At 43.5% G+C, this 26,859-nt stretch overlaps 1 protein-coding gene across 1 annotated transcript; it reads right to left on the bottom strand.

The window, feature by feature from the left end:
• Window positions 1-26,551, bottom strand: RP1L1 (RP1 like 1). Its single transcript, XM_085056779.1, has 4 exons — window positions 25,913-26,551; window positions 9,444-9,612; window positions 1,351-7,508; window positions 1-903 (listed from the first exon to the last, which is right to left on the bottom strand). The coding sequence occupies exons 1-4, from the start codon at window positions 26,549-26,551 to the stop codon at window positions 1-3; spliced, it is 7,869 nt and encodes a 2,622-aa protein (XP_084912905.1).
• Window positions 26,552-26,859: the final 308 nt, after the last annotated feature.

Here is a 26,859-nt window from a genome sequence, read left to right as displayed (position 1 = left end):
CTAGAAGTCCAGGTCATCTTGGTCAATCTCATCAGAATTTTCTTTCTTTTTAGAAGCCTGAACTTCCTCAGGGTTTTCAGCCTTCTTTGGATCTGCACCTTCAGCTTCTGCCTGCTCCTCATCTCCCCCAGGATCAGAACCTGAAGATTCTTTGTCCTCTTCTTCTTCCTCACTGTCAGGATACATCTGGGAGGGTTTGGAGCTCTCATCACTTTGAACCTCTCCATTGGGGTGGTCGCTCGTGGGGTTATCATCACCTTTGCTTTCCTCTTCGACTACTCCTTCCTCTTCAACTGCTCCTTCCTCTTCAACTGCTCCTTCCTCTTCAACTGCTCCTTCCTCTTCAACTGCTCCTTCCTCTTCGACTACTCCTTCCTCTTCAACTACTTCCTCATCATCTACTTTTTCCTCTTCATCATCAGACCCCTTCTGGGATTGCTGTGAGAAGTTTCCAACAGAAGAATAACAAGAAAAGGCTGTGGATTTTTTCAGAGTCTCTAACCTTTTGATGATTTTCTTGCCTTTGTTTCTGGAGGGTTTCTCAGAAACTTTGCTGTTGCCTTGGTCTTCGTGTTTCTCATGTGCCTTGTCAGCGTCATCACCAGTGGGTTCCTCTTCATTCTCATCAGGTTTCTCACCTCCTTCACTGTTTTTCTCCTCAGCCTCGTCTCCTGACTCTGGTTTTGCATCTTCTGCTGCTTCAGCTTCATCTTGCTCAGCTTCTTCATTTCCTTCTGCATCATCTCCTTCAGGATTGTTGTCAGTTCCAGAGCCCTCAGCATCTTCTTTGCATTCTGACGTCTCTGCCTCATCATCAGCCACAATGTCCTCATCTCCTGGCTCCTCTGTTTCTTCAGCTTCATTTTCACCTTCATCTTCACCCTTGGACTTTTCTTCAGCTTCCTGCTCTTCATTTTGAGCTTCTTCTTCTTGTTCTTCTTCTTCCCCTTTTTCTTCCTCCTCCTCCTCCTTTGTTTCTTCCTCTTCTTTTTCTCCCTCTTCTTCCTCTTTTGCTTCTTCTTCTTCCTCCTCTTTTGGGTTTTCTTCCTCTTCCATTTCCTGCTCTTCTTTTGTTTCATCCTCATTTGCTTCCTCATCTTCCTTTGTTCCTTCTTCTTCTTCCTCCTCCTCTTTTGTTTCTTCTTCCTCTTTTTGCTCTTCCTCCTCTTCTGCTTCCTCCTCCTCTTTCACATCTTCCTCTTCTTTTGCTTCTTCCTCCTTCCCTTCTTCCTCCTCTTCTTTTGCTTCTTCCTCTCCCTCATTTACTTCTTCTTCCTCCTCTTTTGCTTCTTCTTCTTCCTCTTTTCCTTCTTCCTCCTCCTCTTTTCCTTCTTCCTCTCCCTCATTTGCTTCTTCCTCCTCCTCTTTTTCTTCTTCCTCTCCCTCATTTACTTCTTCTTCCTCCTCTTTTGCTTCTACTTCTTCTTCCTCCTTTCCTTCTTCCTCCTCCTCTTTTGCTTCTTCCTCCTCCTCCTTCCCTTCTTCTTCCTCCTCTTTGGTTTCTTCCTCTTTTTCTTGTGCTTCTGCCTCCTCGTTTTCTTCTTCATCTTCCTCCTTCTCTTCTTCTCCCTCCTCCTCTTTGGCTTCTTCCTCTTCCTCTTTGGCTTCTTCCTCTTCCTCTTTGGCTTCCTCCTCCTCCTCTTTTGCTTCTTCCTCTCCCTCCTTCTCTTCTTCCTCCTCCTCTTTGGCTTCTTCTTCCTCTTCTTCTGCTTCTTCCTCTCCCTCCTTCACTTCTTCCTCCTCCTCTTTGGCTTCTTCTTCCTCTTCTTCTGCTTCTTCCTCTCCCTCCTTCTCTTCTTCCTCCTCTTCTTTGGCTTCTTCCCCCTCTTCTTCTGCTTCTTCCTCTCCCTCCTTTACCTCTTCTTCCTCCTCTTTTGCTTCCTCTTCCTCCTTCCCTTCCTCCTCCTCCTCTTTGGCTTCTTCCTCTCCTTCTTCAGCTTCTTCCTCCTCTTCTTTTGCTTCCTCCTCTTTTTCTTCTTCCTCTTCCTCCTTCCCTTCCTCCTCCTCCTCTTCTTTAGCTTCTTCCTCCTCTTCTTTGGCTTCTTCCTCTTCCTCCTTTCCTTCCTCATCCTCTTTAGTTTCCTCTTCCTCCTCTTCTTTTGTTTCCTCCTCCTCCTTCCCTTCATCCTCCACCTCCTCTTTTGCTTCCTCCTCCTCCTCTTTTGCTTCTTCTTCCTCTTCTTTTGCTTCTTCCTCTTCCTCTTTCTCTTCTTCTTCCTCCTCTTTGGCTTCTTCCTCTTCCTCTTTTGCTTCCTCCTCCTCCTCTTTGGCTTCCTCCTTGTCCTCCTCTTTGGTTGCTTCCTCCTCGTCCTCCTCTTTGGCTTCCTCCTCTTCTTCTACTTCTTCCTCTCCTTCCTTTCCTTCCTCTTCTTCCTTTGCTTCTTCCCCTTCCTCGTTCCCTTCCTCCTCCTTTGTTTCTTCCTCCTCCATCGCTCCCTCTTCTTCCTCTTCCTTCTCTGCCTCCTCATTTAGTTCATCTTCCTCCTTAGTTTCCTCTGCCTCTTCCTCTTTTACTTCATTCTCTTCTTTAGTTTCACCCTCCTCCTCCTCTTCGGCCTGAATGATTTCTTCTTCCTCTTTCTCTGCCTCCTCCTCTTTTGCTTCCTCTTCTTCTTCTCCTTCTTTTGTTTCTTCCCTTCCTTCTTCTGCCTCTTCTTCTTTGGCTTCTTCATTTTTGGCTTCCTCCTCCACCTCACCATTTTGACCTTCTGCTACTTCAGGTTCTTCTCCATCTCCCTTCAATGTTGTGTCATCATCTTCATTTAATTCTGGCTCTTTTCCTTCCTCATCCTCCACTTCTGCTTCACCTGGCTGAGGTTCCCCCTCATCCTTCTCCTCATTTTCTGCCGCTTCCTCCACAGCACCATTGGGAAGTGCTTTGGTGCCCTGGGCTGCTTCTGCAACGATGGCTTCCTCATTGACATCTTTTTTCAGCCTCAGGATTTGCTGCAAATCAAAGGCTTTCATGACTGGAGCGTTGGTGGCCACCACAGGGGCTCTTGCAGGCCTGGAAGCCAGTTTTTTCCTCACGCAGGAGTCACATGGACAATATTCCTCCTCGCTGGATTGTCTGCTAATGCTGTCCTCCAAAGCTGCACTAAGGTCAAAGTCTTTATCTGCATCGAATGATAAGTCTGACGTCTCCTCCAGCCTCATCTGGGCACCATTCTTGTCCCCAAAGAGGGACTTTTTATGCATAGTTTGCAGTCGCCATCTCCTCTGCTCAGTCTGGAGCATGGGTGGCTCGTCCGGAGGTCTTGGCATCCTCCTTCCAGCTCTGCTTTTGATCTTCCTCAGCTCTTTCTCTATGCTCTTTTGTATCCTTCTACTCACTTCTTCCTTCAGCTCCAGTATCATTTGATCCATCTGCTTGTTGTCCTGCAGGTTCCACCTGATTTTTAACTCGTTCATGGCACTGACATAGTGAGCCATGAACTCCTTCTCGATTTTCTTGAGCAGTCTCAGGACCCAGGTTGGGTCTGGATCCACAGAGTTTTGCTGGACAAGGGATGTGCCCACACTGGTGGATGTATGGACTTTGGGATCAGGGTCATTTGGTGACTCTTCTTGGGGCTGTTCTTCCAACTCACCTTTCAGCTCCGTTCCACCATCAGCATCACCAACATTGGCCTCATCAGCAACTGCTGGTTGATCTGCTTCTTCTTCAGGGTTTTCTTGTGGGACGTCATCATTCACAGCTTCAGCTTCTTCCTGTTCTCCAGTTTCAGCTAATTTGTTTTCTTCTTCATTTTCATTTTCTCCCCCTTCCTCCTGCCCCTGATCCTCCTTATTCTCTTCTTCCTCCTGGATTACAGATTCCTCTTTAGCAGACTCTGCTTTTTCCTCACCTTTTGCCTCTGAGCAGGCTGTGGAAGGGCGGGATGGCTGCTCTTCCTCTTTACTTTGCTCCTCAACCTCAGTCAGTTCAGTGCCAGTCTCTGCATTTTCCACTTGCTCGGCTGCTTTGAATTCTGCAGTTTTCTGCGCCACCAATGTGACCTCTTCTGAGCCACCAGAGCCACTGCAAACATCAACCCCAGAGGAGGACATGTGAGTGAAGGTGTGATCCACAGATTTTGGGACTTTAGACCCAGACACTGGCTTTGCCTGCTCGCTTGCCTCTTGGCCTGAACTTGGGCCACTCCTTTCAGCTGTGCACCCAAACCACAGGGCTTGAAAAATGTTTAGCAGCTCTGTGTACCTGGACTTATTCAAAGGCTTTGAGTTTTCTGATGGATCCTCTGACTCTTCATCAAGGAGCTGGAGGCTGGCAAGACAAGTAATCAAAATGTTGGCAGAGTTACTCAGTTTTCTCCCCATTGTGGGGGACACCTCAGGCAAACTGTTTGATCGGTCAAATTTGGTCTCATGTTTTGAACTGAGCAAGGCCTTCATGATCTGGACAGATGTCTGGACAGAGGTTGGCAGGTCTTTCTTGTTGTTATTTTGGCTGGATGTAACTGACTGGTTGCATTCTGCCTGCTCAGCTTCAGCAGCTTCAGGTGCAACCTCTGAGATTTTTTCCTGGTTCACGAGTTCTTCAGCCTCTTCATTAATAGCTGTGTCTTCTGCTTTCTCTTCTTCCACTTCAGCCGTTACTTCATCCTTTGCTTCATCTGTTGCTTCATCTTTTGCTTCATCCTTTTCAGCCTCCTCCTCTTCCTCCTCATTCTTTTCCTCAGCTTCTTCCTCAGCTTTTTCCTCAGCTTTTTCCTCCTCTGGGACTTCCTCAGTATTTGCGCAGTGCGATACCTCAGTGGTTGATTCTGCATGTTCTTCCTCTCCATCATCCTCCATTTCATATTTCAGCAGCAATGTTTCCGAAGGGATTTTCCTGAGCCATTCTTGCACAACTTCTTCTGGAGATGCATTTGGTAGAGCTGATGGCATTAAATCACCCCCTTCCTCCTGAACGCCTGTGTCTTCTACCTCCTCCTCTGCTATTTTATTACAAGAATCATCAATCTCTTTATTGTTCTGACCGTTTGCTTCAGTTGCAGCTGATTTAGAGCCATAGGAAGTTGCTTTGGAGGAATCCACAATTTCTTTCTGCTCTCTTCCTGTGGTTTTCACGGATGTGCTGCCGATGCTGCTGATGGAGGAATTCTTTAACATGGTTGAACGCATATTTTTTCTCTTTGGTTTCCCTTTTGGTGGGGCAGGGCAGTGCAGACTGCACACTGACATAGTCTCTGACAATGATGCCCGGCTGGAGTTTGACACCTTCACACGAAGGTTTTTCGAGTTTGCTTGCCTTGATTTTGAAGATAGAGACATGTTTGATTGTGAACACCTATCATCAGTTTCCTGGGATATCTGTGTCAACACGCATTTATCTTTTATTTCTGACTTTGAAGAGACTCTTGAGGAGGTACTTGTAGGATTTCCATTCCTAATCCCATCCTCAGTTGGGCGGTCAGCTTTTGAACATACACTCCCACTCATGCTTCCCTGTTTTGAAGAAGAGGGTTCTGAACTAATCTTGGCTTGACCCTCCCCTGCTTTTCCATTAGGACTTGAAACACTTGAGCAGAGGGATGATGGTCTACTGCTTTCTTCTCTATGGCTTCTCTTCTTTGAGCTTTTTGAGTATTCACTGCAGCCATTGGCAGTACTTTTAGAGCTTTTCTCCTCAGCAGGATCTGCATTTGCCTCTGCTTCACTGGTAGATGAAATGTTTGAGTGAAGAGATCCTGACTTATGAGATGTGGCATCTGCAACAGATTTTTTCTTGGTTGCACATGAGCTTTTGGAGTAAATCGATGCCCTGCTGCCTGATCTCCCATCATCTGCATGTAGGGAGTTCCTCTTTTTATTCGGAGTGGATTCAAGAGAAGACAAAGATATTTCAGACCGTGCATCCAAATGAATGTGGCTGCGTTTGCTCTTTTTGGATCCTCTGGAAGAGCAAGAGACACTGCATGGAACGTTCTCATCACTGCCACTTCTCTTGCTGTACCTGTCACTAGCCCTGGAACGGTGGGTTCCTTGTGTAGAGCAAGAGACACTGCATGGAATGTTCTCATCACTGCCACTTCTCTTGCTGTACCTGTCACTAGCCCTGGAATGGTGGGTTCCTTGTGTAGAGCATTGTTCCCCTTCACTGCTCTCATCCCTGACTGATTGGCTTGGCTTTGTTTTTGCTGACACTGAGCTGACTTCATTGACCTCACTTTCTTCCTGCTCTGCTTCCACCTCCTCAGCCTCTTTCTTGGGGCAGGACTCACTGGACAAGGAGGACACCACTGGGTTTTCATCAGAGGGGTCATCCTGCTCACTCTTTCCTTTTGGTGTGGTGCAGTTACTGGACTTGCTGTGGACGCTGTTGGCAGGGGTGGAGGACTGGGTGTTTTCTCCCTGATTTGCCTTCTGAAGGCTTGAGGAGGACATGCTCCTGCCCACGCTGCTCGATTCCTCACACACGTTCTTCTTGCTCTGCCTGGACTGCAGGGATGACCTGGACATGACACTCCCAACTCTGCTGCTTTCAACCTCTTCCGCTTCATCCCTCAAGCACTTCACAGAGGAAGCTTCGAAACAATTTTCCTCCTCATTTTGTGAAATGATTTTGGTGACCTCATGATCTTCAAGGGTGTCTTGAGTATCCAGGTTGTTTTCACAGCTTGAATGTGACATCATGCCCAAGGATGAAGGTCTCTGGCTGTTTCCTGTGCTTGTCCGAGTGCATTCCTGCTGTTCTTCTCCATTGGAAGCACCTGTAGATAAATCACTTCGGCACATACACTTTTTAACGGCTCGATACGCCACTCTGTTCTTTATAGTCTCTGAGTAGGATGAGGACTCTCGCACAATGTGCTCAGAGTATTCCTCACTGGATGTGGTGTGGATGCTATCCACAGATGTCATTTTTTTGTGGACTACTCTCCTCCGGGAAGATGTGCTGGAGCATGACGACCGCGTGTGCCAGGTGCTTCGCATGCTGGGCTCTTCCCTCTGGGATGTGTGCATGGGGTTCTTCCAAATGTCATAGTCCTGGTGTTTCTTCCCACAGCTGTGACAGTGGGCCTCATCACATTCCGATTCCTCAAGTTTGGACATGTAGGAATCGATATCACAGGGATACAAGGAATCATCTGCCTCTGAGCTGGCTTCTGGGTTCATTTTCTGTAGGGGATCTACTCCACTGTCCTCCTCTGCTCCTGACTCCTCACAAGGCAGCCGGTTCATCAGGTTGGACTTTTTGATCTGGGTGGACCACTGCAAAGTCTCGTCATTGAGCAAGCGGAAGCGGACCTTCATCTCCACGGACAAGCTCCCATCCTTGTTCACATGGACCCTCTTCTCAATGTCATCGTTGACCAAGGACTGGACCAGGTCCCCAGCTTTTGGGTGAGAGCAGCCATTGGAGAAGGGTGCCCCGTTGTCCGGAGAGGTCGCGAGGCCGTTGGGGTATGACTTTTCTGATGACAAAGAAAATCTCATCGACCTGTTGCTGGATGCTGACCGTGGATGGATAACGCTTTTTTTGGCTTTCAGTCCGAAGTTCACTGGAGTGAAGAAAAGAAAGATGGAGGGAGATGTTAACTCACATAAAGATGACACAAAATGTATATGTCGAACCCTCAAACTGGTGAATATTGATGTTATTCCATTGAGGCCAAGCCTATGCCAATTTACATAATTTGAAAATTAGTCTCTGACTAAGTGATGGTCATAAATCACAGAATACTTAAGGCTGGAAGGGACCTTTTTAAATTGATAGTCAAACCTCCTTGTTAAATGCTACGTTTTGTAAAACTTAACATACTAATGTTAATAAAATCCTCTTCACCTTTTTTTTAAAATATAAATTGAAACACAAACACGATGTTTTATTAAGTGCATGCCAGGAAGTAAAAAAGTTTTAAAAAAATGTATATATGCACAGAGCAATTAAGTCTCAGAGTTTGGGTATTTTATCACGTTGCAAATATTTCTTTATTTGAAGCATGAAAGTGTTCATGCTTCTTATTCAGCCAGGGAAAAATACATGGAGAAGTATTTCTCCAGCTCTTCCTCAGCTGGAGGTCAAGTGTCACACATTTATTGTGCATCATCCACTTCTCCACTCATATGCCAGGAAATGTGTGGCCACGTAGACCACAGCAACACTCAGTCTCTGCAGGGATGCGCCACTACAAATAAATATAATTCTTATTAAAACATAAAGAACAAATAGAAAAAGAATTGTAAGATGGCGATGATTACAAAGAGAAGTAATGGCTGTTGTAGAAGAAATCAGTGAGAATAAGGGAATATAGGAATTGCAGTTGGAAGAACATTTTTATGACCCAGTGACATATGTAGGTTTATTTAGTTCCTTTCATTTCGAGTAGAATATGTTACTATCAGGCTGTCTTGCAAGACATTCATCTGTCTTGTTTCTAAAATGTCCAAATGTTTCTAAAATGTCCAAAATTTCCTTGTACATACACCCAGACAATCCTGGGCCTCCATGGGCATATGGATATGCAGCTGAATGGAGGGCATTTTTATGAGAGAAGTGTTGAAAAGGAGCACATCAAAATCACATGAAATAGCTCTTCCCTAACCATCCTCATGATTGAACTGATGGATTTTCTCAGTGTCTTGATGAACAAAGCTCCAGTTTATTCCCACCGAGTTCATTTCCTTCCAATTTTTTATGTCTTGGGTAATGAGCATGGGATACCTCTGTCCTTAAGTTTTTACAACTTGTTGCAAGCATATGAATGAATCTCTCCCAGCTCCTGGTATTGACAATGGAGAGGCACCTCCAGCATACACAGTATTTCATCCCACAATAAATCCTTAATACAGGTGAGATAAATTGCTGTTTGGAATTAGGAAGTTTCTTTTCCCAGGCTACTGAGGGTGGCTGGTTTAATTACCCATGACCTTAGATAACTCATAATGGAGTGGCAAAGAAATATTATCCTGAATAATCCACAGCATACTCCTTCCTGAATGTAATCTTTCCATAAAAACATGCTTTGCTCCCAAAAGGGCATCTGTAACCTGCAGGAGAAACTGAATGTCCTGCTGACAGAACCAGGGCATCCTCTGGTCCTGGTGCAGGAAAGTGCAGGAGGGAAGGCATGATAGGACAGACAACAAGGGCATAGAGGATTTGTGAGAAATCTCAAGGGTCTGAGGGGACAGACACAGGAAAGGAGGGAGTTCTGGAAGGAAAAGGAGACCCAGAGATATGAAAGAGGAAGGGAAGTCAGCCAGACATGGGGAGCATGTAAAAGAAAGACTGGGGGGGGCGCAGGGAGGAAATCCTAGAAGGAAACCAGAGAAAAAGAAGGGGAGGATGGAAAGGCCTGGGAGGCAGGGAGAGGGAAGTGCATTTTCCACATGAAATCTGCACAGTGGGACAGCACAATAGGTGCCTGAGATCCCCACGTTGTGGGACACAAGCCTGGGGACGACTGCGCGACCCAACCCCGAGGTTTTCTCACTTTCATTGTTCTCGTTGACATTGTTGCCATTGTTGGAGCGGGGAGGCAGGTTGGGCAGCTTCTCCACCGAGTGTTTCCTCAAATTCTCCATGGATACAGGTTTGAAGGGCTCCCTGCCGACGCACACCAGCACGTTGGGGCAGTGGAGCAGAGCCTGCATGCTGTCGATCTGCAAAGGGAACAGCAAATGAAGAAAAATGAGCCCAGACAGAAGAGTTTGGTTCTTCCAGGCCCGGAACCAACTGACAATGGGTTGTCACCTAAATAAAAGAGTATTTGGACAATGGTCTCAGGCATGTGGTGGTGTTTTTGGGGTTTTCCTGTGTAGGGCCAGGAGCTGGACTTGATGATCCTTGTAGGTCCTTTCCAACTCAGGATGTTCTATGTTTCTATAAAAACAAATGTGGTTCTGGAGAACTTTGGGGTCTACCAGAGCCTGTTGGAGTGTTCTTCCATTGAAAGAGAAGCTTTGCTATGTTTGAATCAGAGTTCCTAAAAGAAGGAAGGGGTGGGAGAGATTGTATATAAGGGAGAAGATATCTCATTTATTATATATTATACATTATACAAGATTTCACATATTCTGGGGAAAATTTAGGCATAATCAATGTAGTAGTGAGAACGAGGGTGGAACTGAAGGTGTTCCAGTTTCCCTTACAGAAAATTATAACCTTTAAATTCTTCTAATTCCTGCATGGGGTAGTTTTATTACCTGAAAAATGCTGTATTTCATTCTGACCTTTAATTCATCTTTTCCTTGCTCAGGAAGAGGGACAAGAACTGTGACATCCCCTAATGTTACCTCAAATACTGCCTCAGTTACAACCCCAAGTATTGCCTCAGTGCTGCACAATGAGTTGTTCCCAGTGTGGGAAGCGCCTGTGAAGGAATCTTTGCTCCTCCACGAGAACCCAGATTTGTACCCTTCATCCTCACCACATGACCTGTTCCTGGATTACACATCCAATCCTTCATGAGTCACTTTTCATGGAATTGTATAACCCTAGAATAGTTTGGGTTGGAAGGGACCTTTTAAATGCCATCCAGTCCAACCCCCTACAATGAGCAGAGGCATCTTCAACTGGATCAGGTTTCCCAGAGCCCCATCCAAATTTACCCAAATATGTTTGTCTCTCTCAGGGAGAGGAGATTCTCTCTAAGGACTCAATCCTCTAAGGAGCACTGGGCAGACAGAGCCTGGACTCATTTTCCATCTGGCTTCTGAAACTTCTAATCTGGAAGACCAAAGTTGACCTCTCAGCTAAAATACTTAATGTCTTTCAAAAGAAGGAGAAGTCTCTTGCTGTCTGAGAGGATTTTAGAATGGCGAATTTCTGGCAGCTTTGTGCTTCCAGGAATCTCCACAATCCAGCTGGGATGTCCTTTCCTCCTCAGTCTGATACATCAAGGCAACGTCTCTAGAGAATAAGGGAAGTCTACAACAAGAGGTGACCACACCATGATCACCAAGCCCATGCTCAGCAAGATGCACCCTGACCTCACCCTGTCACTTAATCATCATCCCCTTAATGAGAACCAAGATAAGGAATCTCAGAGGAGCAGTGATGACAGTTCTGCAGTTGTCACATTGCCTGAAATAACAGCGCAAGAGGGACAGACCTTGGCCTCTAAATATTGTTACAGGCAAGGAATGAAGAACCAGGAGCCCTTCAGAGCCCAAAACCTTCGTTTGTGAAATGCTCCTGGGGTTTTCCAAGATGTCTCACCAGGGCTGTGAGAGGCACTAAGGGATTGGTGCTGGATCTGGGGTAAATAAGGGGGTAAATATATGGAGGGTGAAAGAGCAAGACAGAGATAAACAGAATCACATTCTAGATCCAGTTAATCCCTTCTGATAACTTTTCTCACAATAAAACATATGGCATCAACTTTTTAGTGGGAATACACTAAAATCCCATCATCTTCCTCTATTTTTATTTACTGTTTGTGTTGTAACAACACTTGTGACTTAGGCCCATTGAGTTTGGGCTATAAAACCCACAGTGAGAGAAGCTCTGCACACTAAATTTTTCATTAAACACTGCAAAGCAACAAAACTGCCAACTTCATGTGCTGGGTACCTGGGAAACTGAAAAATAGCCCACAAATCTCAGTTTGCCTCTGTTCACTCCACTTCTGTTCCATCTATTCCTAAAGAAAACATCTTTATATATTCCTAAACAAAACATTTTCCTAGCTCACTTTAAAAGTTTATAGAAAACCTAGAATTTAATATATCAAACATTTTGAGTAAGACTTTGAGACCTGTATATTTCTTTTCCTTCTTCACTTTCCTGTTCTTTTTTCTCTTTATTTTTATTCCTTTGGTGAGACCTTTCCCCCTGATCTTGTACAGTCAGGAAAAAAAGGTGAGGGTAAAAAAGAAGAATGAGAAAAGGAAAAAGAAGGAGAGAGGGGAAAAAAAGAAAAATAGAAATGAAACATGTTCTGTCCCTAGTATAAAAGAATCTGTCTTTAAAGCCCCACTAAGTTTAGGAACTGTTCCTATTTGTAAAGGACATTTTTTCAATGAAAGCTATTTTTTGCCCACATTTCATCACGTGGTTCTGTCTGGGTATAGATATTTCAATCACACTCATCACTGCTGTGTTGTATTTGCAGAAAATAGATGGTGCCAATGACAGAGTCAGGGATCCATGGAGCTGAGCCAGCTGAGTTAGGGAATTTATACATCCTTTTATATGGAATACATTTGTGTTTTGTCACTTAAAATAGTCTGTATTTGTAGTATTTCTGACATTAGCAGCACTTTACAGTGTTTATATTGATAATGTAAGTTTTCTTCCTGATGTCTTGCAAGCTTAATCTCTTTGAATTAATAATTCCAGAAATTCACCTTTGTAATGTTTCATTGTTATGAGCATTTTGGTACTTGTGAATACAATTGAATGTTTTCTGAGGGTTAAATAAATCCTGTTTCTCACACTGATTAGTGCAACATGCACTGTGCCAGAGCAGTGCAGTGCTGGAGGGTTGGGATAACTGTTCATTCCATCTGCTCCACACAGAGCTTTCCCACACCACTGCAGGAATCCCATCCTCTCAACACACTGCCTGGGCTTTCCAGAGGACATCTGTCTTCAGAGCCATCAATGTGACATTTTTAACTGGTGCTGAATTATCTCTAAACAGCACATCCCCTCTTGGGTATTTAAGAACTTGCAGCTCACTGGGTAAGGCCAACACATTGCTTCTTGGATTTCCTCCTTTTCCAGGAATAAATAAAAATAAATTATAATCTGAAGGAATTGGATCTTGACCTTTCAGACACTCCAGTGTCCACTGATTCTCCTGCAAGTGCTGGGTGAAATACTCAGCCCCATTTCAAGCAGTGGTGGAGTCTCCCCTAGCTTCTCTGGAACCTGCAGCACAATGCCCACAGCTGGGAAAAAGAGGAAAACTGGGAGCTTTCTTTCCATCAGCATCATCATAGGATGGTTTGGGTTGGAAGGGACCTTAAAGCTCATCCAGTTCCACCCCCTGCCATGGGCAGGGACATCTTCCACTATCTCAGGTTGCTCCAAGCCCTGTCCAGCCTGGCCTTGGACACTTCCAGGGATCCAGGGGCAGCCACAGCTTCTCTGGGCAACCTGTGCCAGAGCCTCACCAACCTCACAGGGAGGAATTTTTTCCCCATATCCCACCTAACCCTGCCCTCTGGCAGTGAGAAGTCATTCCTCCCTGTCCTGTCCCTCCATCCCTTGTCCCAAGTCCGTGTCCAGCTCTCTTGGAAAGGGCTCTAAGATTTCCCTGGTTCCTTCTCTTCTCCAGGCTGGATAACCCCAGCTCTCCCAGCCTGGCTCCACAGCAGAGGGGCTCTAGCCTCTCTTTTGCTATAGTGCATGAGAAATGATCCTTTTCTTCTTCTTGGACACAACAACCACCAAAGAGTTTTTATGACTCGTGAAACTGTGATTTCCATGCAATTTCTGCCCAGGATTTTCGTGCTGGGAGAAGAAACTGGACATCAGACAGAAATTTGGAGATAGATAAGATTACAAGATGGGAAAAAACAGACATTGTAGATATTCATATTTCACAAGCATGTGAGCCCCAGAGAAAGAGATTAAATATTAGATCAGATTAAAGCCTAAGAAAATAATCTGATGTTGAATTTCTGTTCGGATTAGGTAAGAGGTGGGGATGATCTTGCAGAGAGCAGGGTGAATTCCATCACATGGAGGAGAAGAAAGGTTTGATGAGATGATCTCCTGAGGCCTCTTCCAACCTCAGTGAGAAGGTGATTCTTTGATTTATTGCAGGAGAGGTGGATGTTATTTTCATGGAGACATCAGCTGAGGGAAAATGGGGTGGAACTGAAAGATAAGAAAGTGAATGTTCTTATCTGCTTTAGCTCTCACAGACAGCAGAAAAAAATGAATGCCATTGAGAGCAGGGATGTGTTTCATCTGAAGGCTGAACTTCATGGTCTTGGAGGCTTTGTCCAACCTTAATCATTTCTATGACAATTACGTTATTTTAAAACAGTAGTAAAACCTTAGATATTTGGTGCTCTCTTTCAGGGTGGGAGAAGATCAGAAGATATCCCAGTGGAGTGAAATGGTGGCCCCTGGTTGCTCAGCACAGATCTTTTCCCACATTAAATTTTATTCTGTTTCCTCAGAGGTGACATTTCTCTCTTCCCAGCAGTAGCCTCTAAGGAAATCCTTCTGGCAAACAGATTTCTCATTTCCCTCAGGCTGCCACAGCAATATTCCTGAGCACCCATGCCAGGATTTTCCAAGCAAACAGTATAACATCCCACCACAATTCTGCTAAAAAAACCCCAAAAGCAACAGCTTGAAAATCCTTAAAATCTAGTGATCACCTGAAGGAGTTGTGATGGAGAATGGAATGTCCTGCTCTAATATCACTCCATAAATTCATCATACAGGATTGTAACTCATCTTCTACAATCAAGGCTTCTTGGTGGAGAGCAGCCAATATTTTTGAGAGACAGGTAATTTCACCCCAAGGAAGCCACCTGATCCGGGTGGAACATTCCCCCTTGGACATGCCTGGACATTTCACTGACTACAAGGTCAATCATCTCAATGCAATTGTCTAAATGTAGATTCCTAGAACCATTTGAGATGTTCTAGAGTATCCAGTATGAGCCTGAGGATGGCTGACAGGATAAAAGATAAATATGAGACCTGAAAGTTTCAGCAGGAAACACCAACCACATTCACAGAGTTAGAAAATGAAGTGTCTTCATTTGCAAGCTGAGTCCCAAAACATGGGATCTTCAAGAATATTTTATTCCCTGAACAGTGAACAGTCAGGAATAAAATGGAAGAGAACTACTGGCTTATCATAAATGTGCTTGATGGGTTAGCAAAGGTTCCTTTGGACCACTGAGGTCGCTTTCAAGCCTTTCTAGTGTTCCTTCAATGTAACCCAATCACAGTTAAGGCAGTTGATGATCAGAGACAAGAATCTAACAAGCAAAATTCACAGGGATCAATCTCCAGCAGTTGTTACTTGGTGGGCTGGAATTGGCTCCCATTAAATACTTATTGCATAAACCCTGAAAATTAAAATAAGTTTCACAATCGTACTGTAAAACCTGATCCAAGTCCCAGTGTAATGGATGGAGAGAAACTTGGTGACATCCACAGACTTTGCATCAGGATCCAAGAGGATTATGGATGTCATGAGTGAAATTCTGGATAAGAGGTCAGGTTGGATGGGGCTTGGAGCAACCTGGTCTAGTGGAAGGTATCCCTGCCCATGGCAGGGGGTTGGAACAAGATGATCTTCAAGGTCCATTCCAACCCAAACCATTCCATGATTCTATGATTCATTATCCCCCACTACAGGAACTCCCTGCCCCAGTGAGATATGGTCTTTATGGATTGGTTAAAAAAAGCTCATTTTTTTTTCCAATAAAAATGTTTTACAACATTAGGCTCCACTGGGAAGGTCACCACCACAACTGATGTATAAATGAAAGGACATCCTCCCTTCTGAAAAATTCCTTTTTTTTTTTTCTAGTCTGGCTGCTTTCCATTGAGGATGGATTGTCTCCATGAATTTTACTGAACAGAACCCACCAACTGCTGTGATCTCAGCAAGGACCTCTAGGTGCTACTGCAACACAATTAATAACAAAACGTCATCAATGCCTGAACAGAAGCAAGGCAAAACAGAAGCAAGGCAAACACCTCTAAAATATGGAAGCTGCTGGTTGTTGAGGAGAACATGCCACCCTCTGGCTCTTCCTGGAGAAAAAAAAGAACCACTGTAAACCTGGCTCACCTCAGAAACTGAACACAGAACCAGTCTCTGATGAAGGCAAAGTGAAGGAAACACCCTTTGCTCTGCCTTTGGTGGCTGCCAGCCAACTGAAGACATCTGAGACTTAGAGAAAAACAGAATGTGGAAATAATGCAAGACATGGTTCAGAGGACAAGTCCATAACATAATCCACCTTGCAAAGGAGTGCAGAGATGCATGGGAGAAACAGGAAAAGCTGGAAGCAGACATGTTGAGGAACAGGAAAACATGCTGGATCCATGGCCTGTGCTGACTCACTGCCTCCTTTCCTAGAGCTCTTCCATCTGCTCCCTTTTGCCTTCCACTCCCATTTGCACCTCCTTGGAGTGCAAACAGCCCTGTTGTTTCGTGGTTTTGCCATTTCCAATCCAAAGGCATCCAGGCTCTGAACTGACATATCGTGTTTTAATGATAATAAATTTTGCCTTTGCCCTTCCCTTGCCCAAACCTTGCACCGGAGGAATTAGAGAGTGGTTCTTCTGGGGAGTGGTTGGGTAATCTGTGGTCAGAAGGTGAATCATGGGGTGTTGCCACTCCGTGCCCACATACGCATTAGCAAAGTAGCGGAAGAAAAGGAGGAGGAAGAGATCAGGAAGAGAATTACTTGTTCTCCCTTTTTCTAACTTCAGCAGGGGTCAGAAGGCTCTACCATCAGGAGGAACACAGAACAAGAGAGAATGCTGAACTTAGAGAGGAAATTTAGTGTGGAAATGGATCTAATCCTCTGGGAATGGTAGCATCCAAATTATTCGTCCAGAAGAGAGCACACAGCACTGCACCCCTTCCATTTCCACATCAAAACTCAAATGGGTTCTTAAGCTAAATTAAATATCAGGTCCCAAAATCCACATGGAATCATGAAATGGTTTGGGTGGGAAGGGACCTTAAAGCTCATCCCATTCCACCCCCTGCCATAGGCAGGGACACCTTCCACTATCCAGGTTGCTCCAAGCCCTGTCCAGCCTGGCCTTGGACACTTCCAGGGATCCAGGAGCAGCCACAGCTTCTCTGGGAATTCTATTCCAGGGCCTCACCACCCTCACAGGAAAGAATTCCTTCCCAATATCCCATCTAACCCTACTCTCTGTCAGTTTGAAACCATTCTCCCTTGTCCTGTCAATCTATGTCCTTATCCAAAATCTCTCTCCCCACCTTTCTTGCAGGCTCCATTCAGGTACTGGAAGGCCACAGTTAGCTCATCCCAAACCCTTCCTTTACCAAAGAAAGATGCATAAATCAGAATAGATTGCAGTGTCTGAGGCTGTTGTAACAGCAGGTGGTTTGTTAAACACAGTTACAAGTTGCTGCCTTTATTTGATTCTTATTTAATGAGAATATGAGCAACTCCAATGCTCCAGATGCTGAAATGCAGCAATATAAGAGATTTGTCATAACAACACTTTTAAAAACATCAGCGTTGTCTTGATTTTTACAGACATGACCTGTTCAGCTTTCAGGTTTGCCCACTGTGTAAAGCTGCATGAAAAAAATGAGAGTTTTGGAAGGCCATGAAGCACTCAAAGAGCCAAGTAAAATAAATATGTGAAGGAGAGAGGAATAATGCAATAATACCCTGTACTGCTTTCTCAGTCAAACACGGGCAAAGATCACGTGTAGCTTTTCCTGAAGTACTCATGGATGCCTTTGCCCTTTGTGTCACACTGTGCAGATAAAATAAAAAACATTCTGAGCTTGGCCCTGGAAATAGTTTGGATGAACAACTCTCATCATTCCAAGAGAAATACTGCAATCAGAAAATCAGTGGCTGCTGGAAATCACTTGGGCAGCAGCAAAAGGGAAACATCTCATGGAAAAAGGGGAAGGAAGAGGATTGATGGGGAAAACAAAGGCATGGAGAAAGCATGTTTTTTGAGACACAGGTGAAGAGCATAAAAATGGGAAGCAAAGTGATTTATAGCCTGGTTCAGTCAAGAAATTTGGATTGTATGAAGGGTTCCTCCAGTACTGCCCCTGTGCAGGATGAGCTGGTTCCTGATGAAGACTATGAGAGTCTTCCAAAGGACTTCTCCAAGTGCTGGATTGAGCTGGGCAAGTCCCAACATTGAACTGAGTTGATAATGCAAGTTTTGATGGCCTTTTCTCTCCCCACATACCCTGTCAGCTCAAAAATAGGTCTGACCCTGTTCAAGTGGTAAAACGGCCAGAGTATGAGAGAAGTGCTGTGAAAGGTGGAAATTTCAACAGAGAAGAGAGGATGGTCTTTCTAGAAAAGTTTTTCTGTGGATGTGTTTCACCTTCTGACTGTAATCAGTCCCCCACCTGCCCCTTTGGCATTGGCTTCATTAAATCTGGTCCATCCAACATCAGCACTTGAAAATGAGTCAGAGTAACATCCACTCCACCCTGAGAGCATGCCCTGATCCTCTCCGAGGGCAGGATTAGCTTAAAAATGGAAAAATGCAAAGCATTTGGTTCTTGTGCTCAGCCTTGAGGTGGCTGAGTCACTGGGAAGGATCCAGTTTGGGAGTTCAAGCTTTTCCTCATGATGAGAAGTTGTCGAAACTCACTCCTTTCCTATGGAGAATATTTACATGGTGGATGAGAAGGTATTCCAGCTGGAAATATTAGGGCAAGGAGGGAAGGACAACATAGCTGGATGGTTCTTAGCACAAAGACTATGGATACAATCTGAGGACTCCAGAAGCTTTGAGCATAAAGAAAGACACGTTCAGCTGAAAATTTTGGTTTAATTGAATGTTTTTCTTGTTGTTGAGTCCAGGTTTCACTCCCAATTTGCAAAGTCTGTGGTACAAATGGGAAAAGTGGGAAGGCTTTTACTTCCACTTCCAGACCTTGCTAAAAGTTGCAGCAGAATCCTTTGAATTCCATGTTCAAGCCCCAAAAGGAAGAAGAAGATGGATACAAATGTAAAAATCCTCTCTTTTCCTCTCCTTTTACTGGCTAAAAACTCCCAAATCTGCATTTGTAAAACCTAAATTCCCTAAAAAAAAACCCCACAGACTTTCATGTGAAAATTCTTTGCAGAAACAGTGATTTCCACTGAAAGTACTTACAGAAAATTCACAGTTTTTCCAGGAGAGGGTGGAATTCTGCTATTTTTTGTGCTCTCAGCAAAAAAATAAATAGACAGATCATGGTGACAAATCTTACTCTCCTGAAGCCCACTTTGATTTAGTGCTCTTTTTTTGCACTATAAATAGAACCATCAACATGAAAGGCTTCACATTTCTTGTAAAATATTTTGTAACACAACTTTTTCTGATGAACCTTGAATTTTTCTGGCAATTTACCTGTTACTGACATAGAGTTGTTTTTATTGGCACAATACATTTTTTCATAAATAACAACCCCATACAGGATTTTTATATCAAGTTTAAAAAATGGCTGCTGAGAACTTTTGTGCTCTTTGTTGCATTGACAAATCTGCATTTGATCAATCTGGGGTGGTTTTTCTTTAACTGTCTGTAATCCTTCTAGAGTTTTAAGCTTCCATATGTTGGTAACCATAGAAGTAACTAACCTATAGGTACTTCCTAAAATTTGTTTAAGATGGAAAAAACCTAAATGGGACAAAATTATACCTTTAAAAATTTCAATTCCTTTTCTTTCAAAACCACTTGTATTTGGAAACAAAATAGTTTGCTGTGGGGAAAACACAGAAATGCCCAAAATAGTTGCAAGAGGCACCCATAGCATGGCAGAAACTTTTGGTTGTATAATTGAAGTCTGTAACAACAAGATATTTGGTTGTATAATTGAAGTCTGTAACAACAAGATAAATGAGTGATAATTAAAATTTTCTAAATTGCCGTTAGGAAAAATTAGGAAATATTAGTGGTCATAGCACCAAGGCTGCCAGAGCTCCAGGAGGGTTTGGACAATGCTGTCAGGCACATTGTGGGACTTTTGGGATGTCCTGTGCAGGGCCAGGAGTTGGACTGGATGATCCTTGTGAGTCTCTTCAAGCTCAGGGCATTCCATGATTCCTTGCTTATTGCATATACTCAATAACATGATTAGAAATGTCTTTTCCCTGGATCAAATTCAAAAGGATTAGAAAGCAATTACACTTTGCTCCATTATTACTGAAAAAACAAAACCCCCTCGGGCTAAAGGAATCATCTGCATTTGGTGCATGTTAGATAAGAAAGTATCAGATTTGCTGCATGTTAGATAAGAAAGTGGCTAAACACGGGGTCCCTTTAACTCTACCTGGTAAGGCACTGGGCCAGATGATCTCAGGGCATCTCAAAGGTTCACAAAACACACCTGGATATGAGTCTTCTTGTGGATGAGGTTCATGGAAAGTTTTGCTGAGGTTTACAGATCGCTTGTGTAAATCTCGTTGGAGTCATTGTGGTTTTGGCACGGAATCAGAGAATATCGAACCTGAAACCTGTGGTTTGTTTTTAGACCATGAGTCACGCACGTGGTGGGTGGAAAAGTGGCACAGCTCGCTTGATAACAACGGTTTGCTCCGGATCAGGGGCTGGAATTGGTTGCAATCCTTCATACCTGAGCACAGAAACCGAGTGTCACAGCGAATACGTCAACGCGCAACCCGAAAATTAACGATCCCACGGGGGCAAATTATCACCTCTCCTCTCTTGCTGTTTATATACACACACCACATTTTAAACCAGCTTATCTGCCTCTGTGTATCCTGTTTTCCTTCTGCACTTCCATCAGGGTCTTGATGACACCTGTCATTAAGACAGATGAGCTTGGTGAAGAGCCCAAACATGAGTGGCCGAGAGGATGCCTGCGGGCAGCCTACAGATGTCCCAGGAATGGCACTATGGATGTGTAAATCTGAGCCAGGAAATATGTCAGACAAGCCTGTTTCCTGGCCTTGCACCCCTAGGTCGCTGTAAATACGGTCATTATTATCAAGAGCTACTCAGTAATAATAGTTAGGCCACCAGCTTGGCTAATAACAGCTAAAAATAAAAGTTCTGTCTTTACTGCTAAGTTAGATCAGTTCTGGATCCAGGGCACTGGAACAGTGCTGCCTGTACCACTCTCCTTAGTGCTTTAGTGCATTAAAGCCTGGATCAACTGGCACTCTCCCAAGCAATTCCTGGGCAGATCTGGGAGTTAACACACACCAGGGAGCTTTTCTAAGAAGCGACTTGAACGTGGCCACTCCTTTGGGAATTAGACCCTATTTTGGGTAGTACAGAGTGTGATTATCCATGGATGGTGCCATTTGATGCCAGAGCATGTGCCCTGATATTCTTGTGGCTACTGGAATAGCTCTGTGGGCTCATTGTACTGCTTTGGGATGAAGATCTTACCCTATAGGTGCTGGAGACTGGGAAGGAGTAATTTTATATGTTCCCTTCTGCCTTTCTCCACAACATGGTCAAGGACGCCTTGATTTGCCCCAGAATGGTTGGTCTTGCTGAAGTGCATCCCATGCCAAATTCCACACAAACACAGGAGAAAACTGAGGGTTTTCTCAGTTTTTTTTTACACCAAGGAGTTTCTAATAACTAATCCTTTACAGTCTCCAGTCCGTGGTGCCTGAGGAAACATTCCTTAACTCGTGATTGCTCCTCTGATTAACACAAGGCAATTCTCTGATCCCTCAAGGAAATTCAGTGGCACACAGTGCTCCTTCTGCAACATTCTCACTTGCAGAATCTGAGGCAAAATCGAGTCTTTCTTGTCATCCACTCGACCTTTCCACACAACAAAACTGGATCAGATTCACTCCTTAAATGTAACAACTTACGGTCAGCCTTGAGTGCATCCAAACAAAAAAAACATCTCAGCCTTGGCCAGACTCCAATGAATATAAAACTGACCACATCCCCTGGAAAGCTCTTCTGAGGGCTGATAAATCCCATTTGAGCTGCTCTTGGTAATTGCCACCAGTAGCCATGAACTATGTAGACTATTTGCCATCTCACAGTGTGGTTTCAAGTGCCATGTGAAGAGTAGCGTTGGATTTTAAGGAACAGTTTGGTTTGGTTTTTGTTTTTAATTTAGGGCAGCCAGTAAAAGGAAGGCCTAGTGATTCAGAAATCAGGACATCAGTGCCTGGACACAGTCATGGTGCTGGGTTCCTGTGACTTAACGAAGTCTTAATGACTGTTCAGCTGGTGGGCCCTGGATAATTGCCATTTGCAAGGGAAATCCTCTGTTGCTGCCTCATAATCCTACACGTCATCTCTTACAGCCTGGGAGGATTTCTGCCCTTTCTGTGATCTCTGGCTGTCTCTGCCCCCAGAGACATCCTTCCCTCTCCAGAGGCAGGCGGTGGGGATCTGAACAGAGGTGCATTCCTGTGGTTTAGGCCATGAGGAAGAAAACCCACGATGTGGTATAAAAACTTCCCAGAATGGAGTCAAAAGGTCATTTGATGGAGAAGATAACCAACAAATATTTTTTGAATGGATATACCTGCTCACCTGGTTCTTTTTTCAGTGTAGAACTGATGTCCCCAGGAAAAATTAGGAAAGCAGTGATTTCCAACAGTCTCATCACCCAATGGATGTACAGTTCTGTGTCTTGAGTTTGACAATATCTAAATATCTGTAGTACTTTAGAACCAGTATATGAAAACTTGGGCCTGGGTTAATTTATGTGACTAGTCTAAATCATTCTACCAATCTTCTACAGAGTCCAACAGGTAAAATGTACCCTCATCCTAAATGCCTCAAAGATAGTCAGATTTAGATTAATTAATTAAATCCAGGACTAAGACCAATCCATATTTTAGTGCACAAGGTTTCACTGGCCAGTTATTGCGTGTCAATGTTAACCTAAATAACAGAGTTCTCTATTTGGGCAGTTAATCCAATTATTACCAGTTAATCACCTGGAAAACACAAGTGAGTGGTTTGACCTGAATAAAACTTTATGATTTACACTTTTTTCTTGGTGAAAATTTAACTGATTTTCCTTACCTAAAACCGAATTAAATTTTTCTCCATTCCCATAGTCATCAAATTTCTAGGCAAGGAAAATCTTGCTGAATTTGGGAAAATGGGCTATTTGCCCATTGAGTGAAATGAGTGCCCAAACACTTCACACCTACTTTCTTCAATGGAACTAGGATTTCCTAGTAGGAAATCTGCTTGATGTTTAGGATTAAAAATACTGGTTTCACTTCACTCAAGGCTTCAGGTGTTAGAATGAAAATGAAAATATATAAATACCAATAGAACCAAACTGGATTTATACTTCCACAGGAATCTGGGCTTTTAAATTCTATGATTCTATGATTTACCTGTGAGTTATTATTGAATTAAACTTAAAGGTTTACTGGAAACATTTGTGGACTTCAAATGGAAAAACCACTTTTCTCTGTTGTTTCAAATTAATACTTCATGGAAGGAACACTAAACAAGCCCGTTCCATGTGTATCTATGTTTATACCCACATAAAGAACTGTAATTTTGAAGCATCCTGGATTTACTCAACAAAATGGTAAAAATATTAAAATGGAGCCAATCAAGACACAGCCACTGGGACAGTACATCCCAACCATCTTTTATGTTGCAGACGTGATTTAACTCATTTTAGGATGTGAGTTTAGATCTGGAATTACAGCAGTAGAAGGTACAAAATGAGATGGATGAGCAAACACTCTGAGGTCTATGAACATCTCTTCCATTGGTGGAAGATTGATTCACCTGCAGGACAGGAGATTTTTTTCCTTTTTTGTGTGTTTGGTTTTCAAGAGATCAAGGAAAAACTGGCTGCAAAAGAGACATTGTGGACCTGCTATTAATTGCTGTGAATTTTGTTATTCTGAGCCCGACAAAGTCAATCAAGCAGTAGTCCAGATGCATTGCTCAGGAATTATTCTGCTAATCTATCAAAATGTGGGAATAAATATCCAAAGTTACTGTTCCACTCAATCCACTCAATCCCAGTCCTCTTTCCAGAAAGATCTCTGTACTAAGTCAAGGGAAAAAAAAATTACATAGAAGTGGGATAAAAGAAGTTTACAAAATTGTTAAAAGAGAATTTGAATTATTCTTCAAAGAGCATAAAGCAAGAAAAAAGGAAATATGCAATAAATACGAAACATGCAGATAGCTTTGAATGCTCATGAAAGAATGGAAGCTTCTTTCCATTGGATTTACCAAAAAATGCAAATTTAAGAATCAAGACAAGATGTACAGCTAAAATTAAAGTCCGGCATCAGTGGAAGGAAGTTGTTTCAAGAAAGCTCAAAAAATTGTGAGTTGAATTTAGTTTTCACTCCCTCATGAAACAGTTATATCTGGAGAAAACTCAGACACAACCAACCATATGTCAGGAACAGAGGTTTTGAAGCTGAGATACAGCAAGAAAACTTAGAAGAAGAACAGAAATGGTTTAGAGAATCCATGTGAAAGAAAAGATTGGAAAATCCAAGACAGAGTGAATTTTTTTGTGGGTTAAATGCTTTGCACCCAAATCTAGAATAACAGAGAGTCCTAATAGGAATGGTTTTTTAATGAACAGCAGTGAGCAGTTAAAAAACTGGAGGTAAATTACTAAAATTAACAATGGCCAAAAAATCACTTTAAAAGATTCCCAGGAAAGGTATTAATAATCACATATCTCCTAATTATGTGGAAGCTCATAATGTTGCTGATGTTGGACCCACTGTCACCTATCAGTGTGATATCCTGCACAGGAATTACAGGAGTGAAAATAAAATTATTAAGCTAGAGAAAATCAACTCCTTATTGACAAGACAGTAATGAAAATTTTCATGTTAAAAAAATAGAATCGGAAGTGATTGTGGAGACATCAAGTGATGGTGTTTGTTACACATATTTCTGCTAATGGAAAACATGGAAAGGTTGGAAAAGACCTCCAAGATCATTGAGTTGAAGATATTGTCTTTACAGAGTGTGTATTTGGTGCATATCCCACCTAAAATATTGGTGTTTATAATGACTACAAGGAAAATTGTGGGAAATTCGTTTAGGAAATACAAGGGGAACATTATGGCTGCACTAAGAAGTAGAAGGCAAAACTTTTCTTTAGAGAAATCAGTGAAAATTCTCAAAAATTGAAGAAGAGGAAGTTGCTATCAATTCACAAGATTATTATCTGGACTGAGCAGGAGTCCAAGTCTTGAAAACTAGAGAAATCAATGGCAAAATAAGTTAATTATCCATGAATTATAAGGCATTTTGGCAGCAGAATTGGGTTTGGTTGGAAGCTCTGTCCAGACTCGTGGGAATATAGGAAAGCTCTGTGATAAGACACATTGCTTCCACCAGGAAGGACAGCTTAAATTACCTCCTCCCTCTCTCCTTCCTGCACATTCCTGTCCCTGTGCCAGGTCAAAATGATTTTATTGTGAAATATTCCTGCATTTTTTTCCCCGCCTGGGTAATGGGTCATTGGAACCCAGGTCATTTCAGTCACCTGGCTCGGAAAGTGACACCACAAGTGGTTGTGTTGTAACCACTGAGGAGCTGGCACTCAGCCCTGTAAAGGTGGGAAAAGTGGCAAAGGAGGTGGGAATCTCCACTCAGCAGCATTGCCAGGGACAAGTCAGGGTAACTCATGAGATTCCTTCATAAAAAGGAAAGTTAATGTTAGTTAGCTAAAAATAGATGGAGAAGTCAAAAGAGTCTCAGGTTTGTCAGGAAATTCCTTTGGGAACAGAAGAATGAAGGGACTGTCATGCCCTGAATTTATTATAAGAGTCCCCTCACAGCAGATTCACCAATTCATCAGTACAAATGTGTCTCTTGATCCCACTCAGACCTTAATTACTTATGCATTAATTGGTGATCTTATCATAATGTTGAGGATCCCAGGTCATGAGCAGGACCCTGTTCTGTGAGGAACAGTGAAACCACAAGGTGCTACCTAAGAGCCATTTTATTCTATGGAATTCCCAGTGGTCAGTATGGAAAAGTTGAACCTCTGTTGGGACTTGCCTCCCAAGAAAAAGTGGGAAACTCTATAACAAGGAGTTTTATGTCCAACTACAAAATATTAAACCTCCTATTGACCCCAAGTAATATTTGGTATGAAGTTCTTGAGTGGCTCAACAAGATTTGTCTATATCAAGTTTTTGTGTAATTAATGAGGAAGTGATTAATGTGACAAAGATTGAAGCCTTAAAATAATGTGGGTTAACTGTTGGTCCGTGGGTTAAAGGATTTGCATCACAAGGAATGTGGAAATTGTTTGAACAACTGACCAGAACCAGAGATATTTACCTTCTTCCCATCAACAGTGTAGAGCTTCTTCACGGGGAACTGCAGGATCTCTGTGATCTCATCCAGGAGCGTTTTGAAACTCCGCGCATTTCTGCGGTTCAGGATGATAGAGCGCCGAAACCCACTTTCCCCGTTCTTAACCAGAGTGATTTTCTTGGGTATTCTGTGGCCATGGTGAGTGAAAGGAGTGGAATAATCTTCCAGCTTGCCCTCCTGGGCCGCTCTCCTGATGGTGCTGGAGGGACGCCCATTCCGTGGCGGGGCTGGCCTGTGTCCCCCAGAGGTGATGCTGATGGGCTTCACGTACTTCTTGTCGGAGCACAGGTAGCACCCTCCATCCTCCAGCTGGTCCAGCTCGCTGATGCAATGTATTCCTCGTGGGGTGGTGATGGTCCTGACCCCGAACGGCAGCGGGACCCGATGGGAGAGGTCATCCATGAGCGCGTTGAAGCTCTTGAAGCTCCGCTGGTTGATGGCCATCTTGACTCCTGCAAACTGAGGGTCTCCACTCTTGAAGAAGGTTATTTTTTTGGCTGGAGGAACCTTGGTGAGGGTGCTGGCCCGAGCCACGGAGGGCAGGGGTGGCTCATAGTTGTAGGAGCTGGCGGTTGACAGGTAGTCAGCAGGCACCTGAGACATCCCTCTTGCTTAAAGGTAACTACAAAGAGAAGGAAAAACAGAGTGGGGTTGGTTTGAGGATCAGAGCCTGACATTGGAGCAAGCTTTGTGCTCCTCACAGCAGCTTTCCCATCTGTGCTCCATCCTGAGCAGATGGTAGCAACAAATCTTAGGGATTCATGGATCAGGAAGATACAGGGAAGCACAGCAGGCAGAGTATCCATAACCCTGCTCCTGACAGTCAAACCCTTGTGGTCCTGCAGATTCCAGTGGGAATCCAGTCAGTGTCAGTCACCCCCAAGGCACAAAAAGCATGAGTCAGACTCCAA

The sequence above is a fragment of the Lichenostomus cassidix genome, chromosome 3, assembly GCF_008360975.1.
Source record: "Lichenostomus cassidix isolate B80296 chromosome 3, HeHo_3.0, whole genome shotgun sequence".
Classification (NCBI taxonomy): Eukaryota; Metazoa; Chordata; class Aves; order Passeriformes; family Meliphagidae; genus Lichenostomus; species Lichenostomus cassidix.
This window is presented reverse-complemented; position numbering and strand designations above follow the sequence as displayed.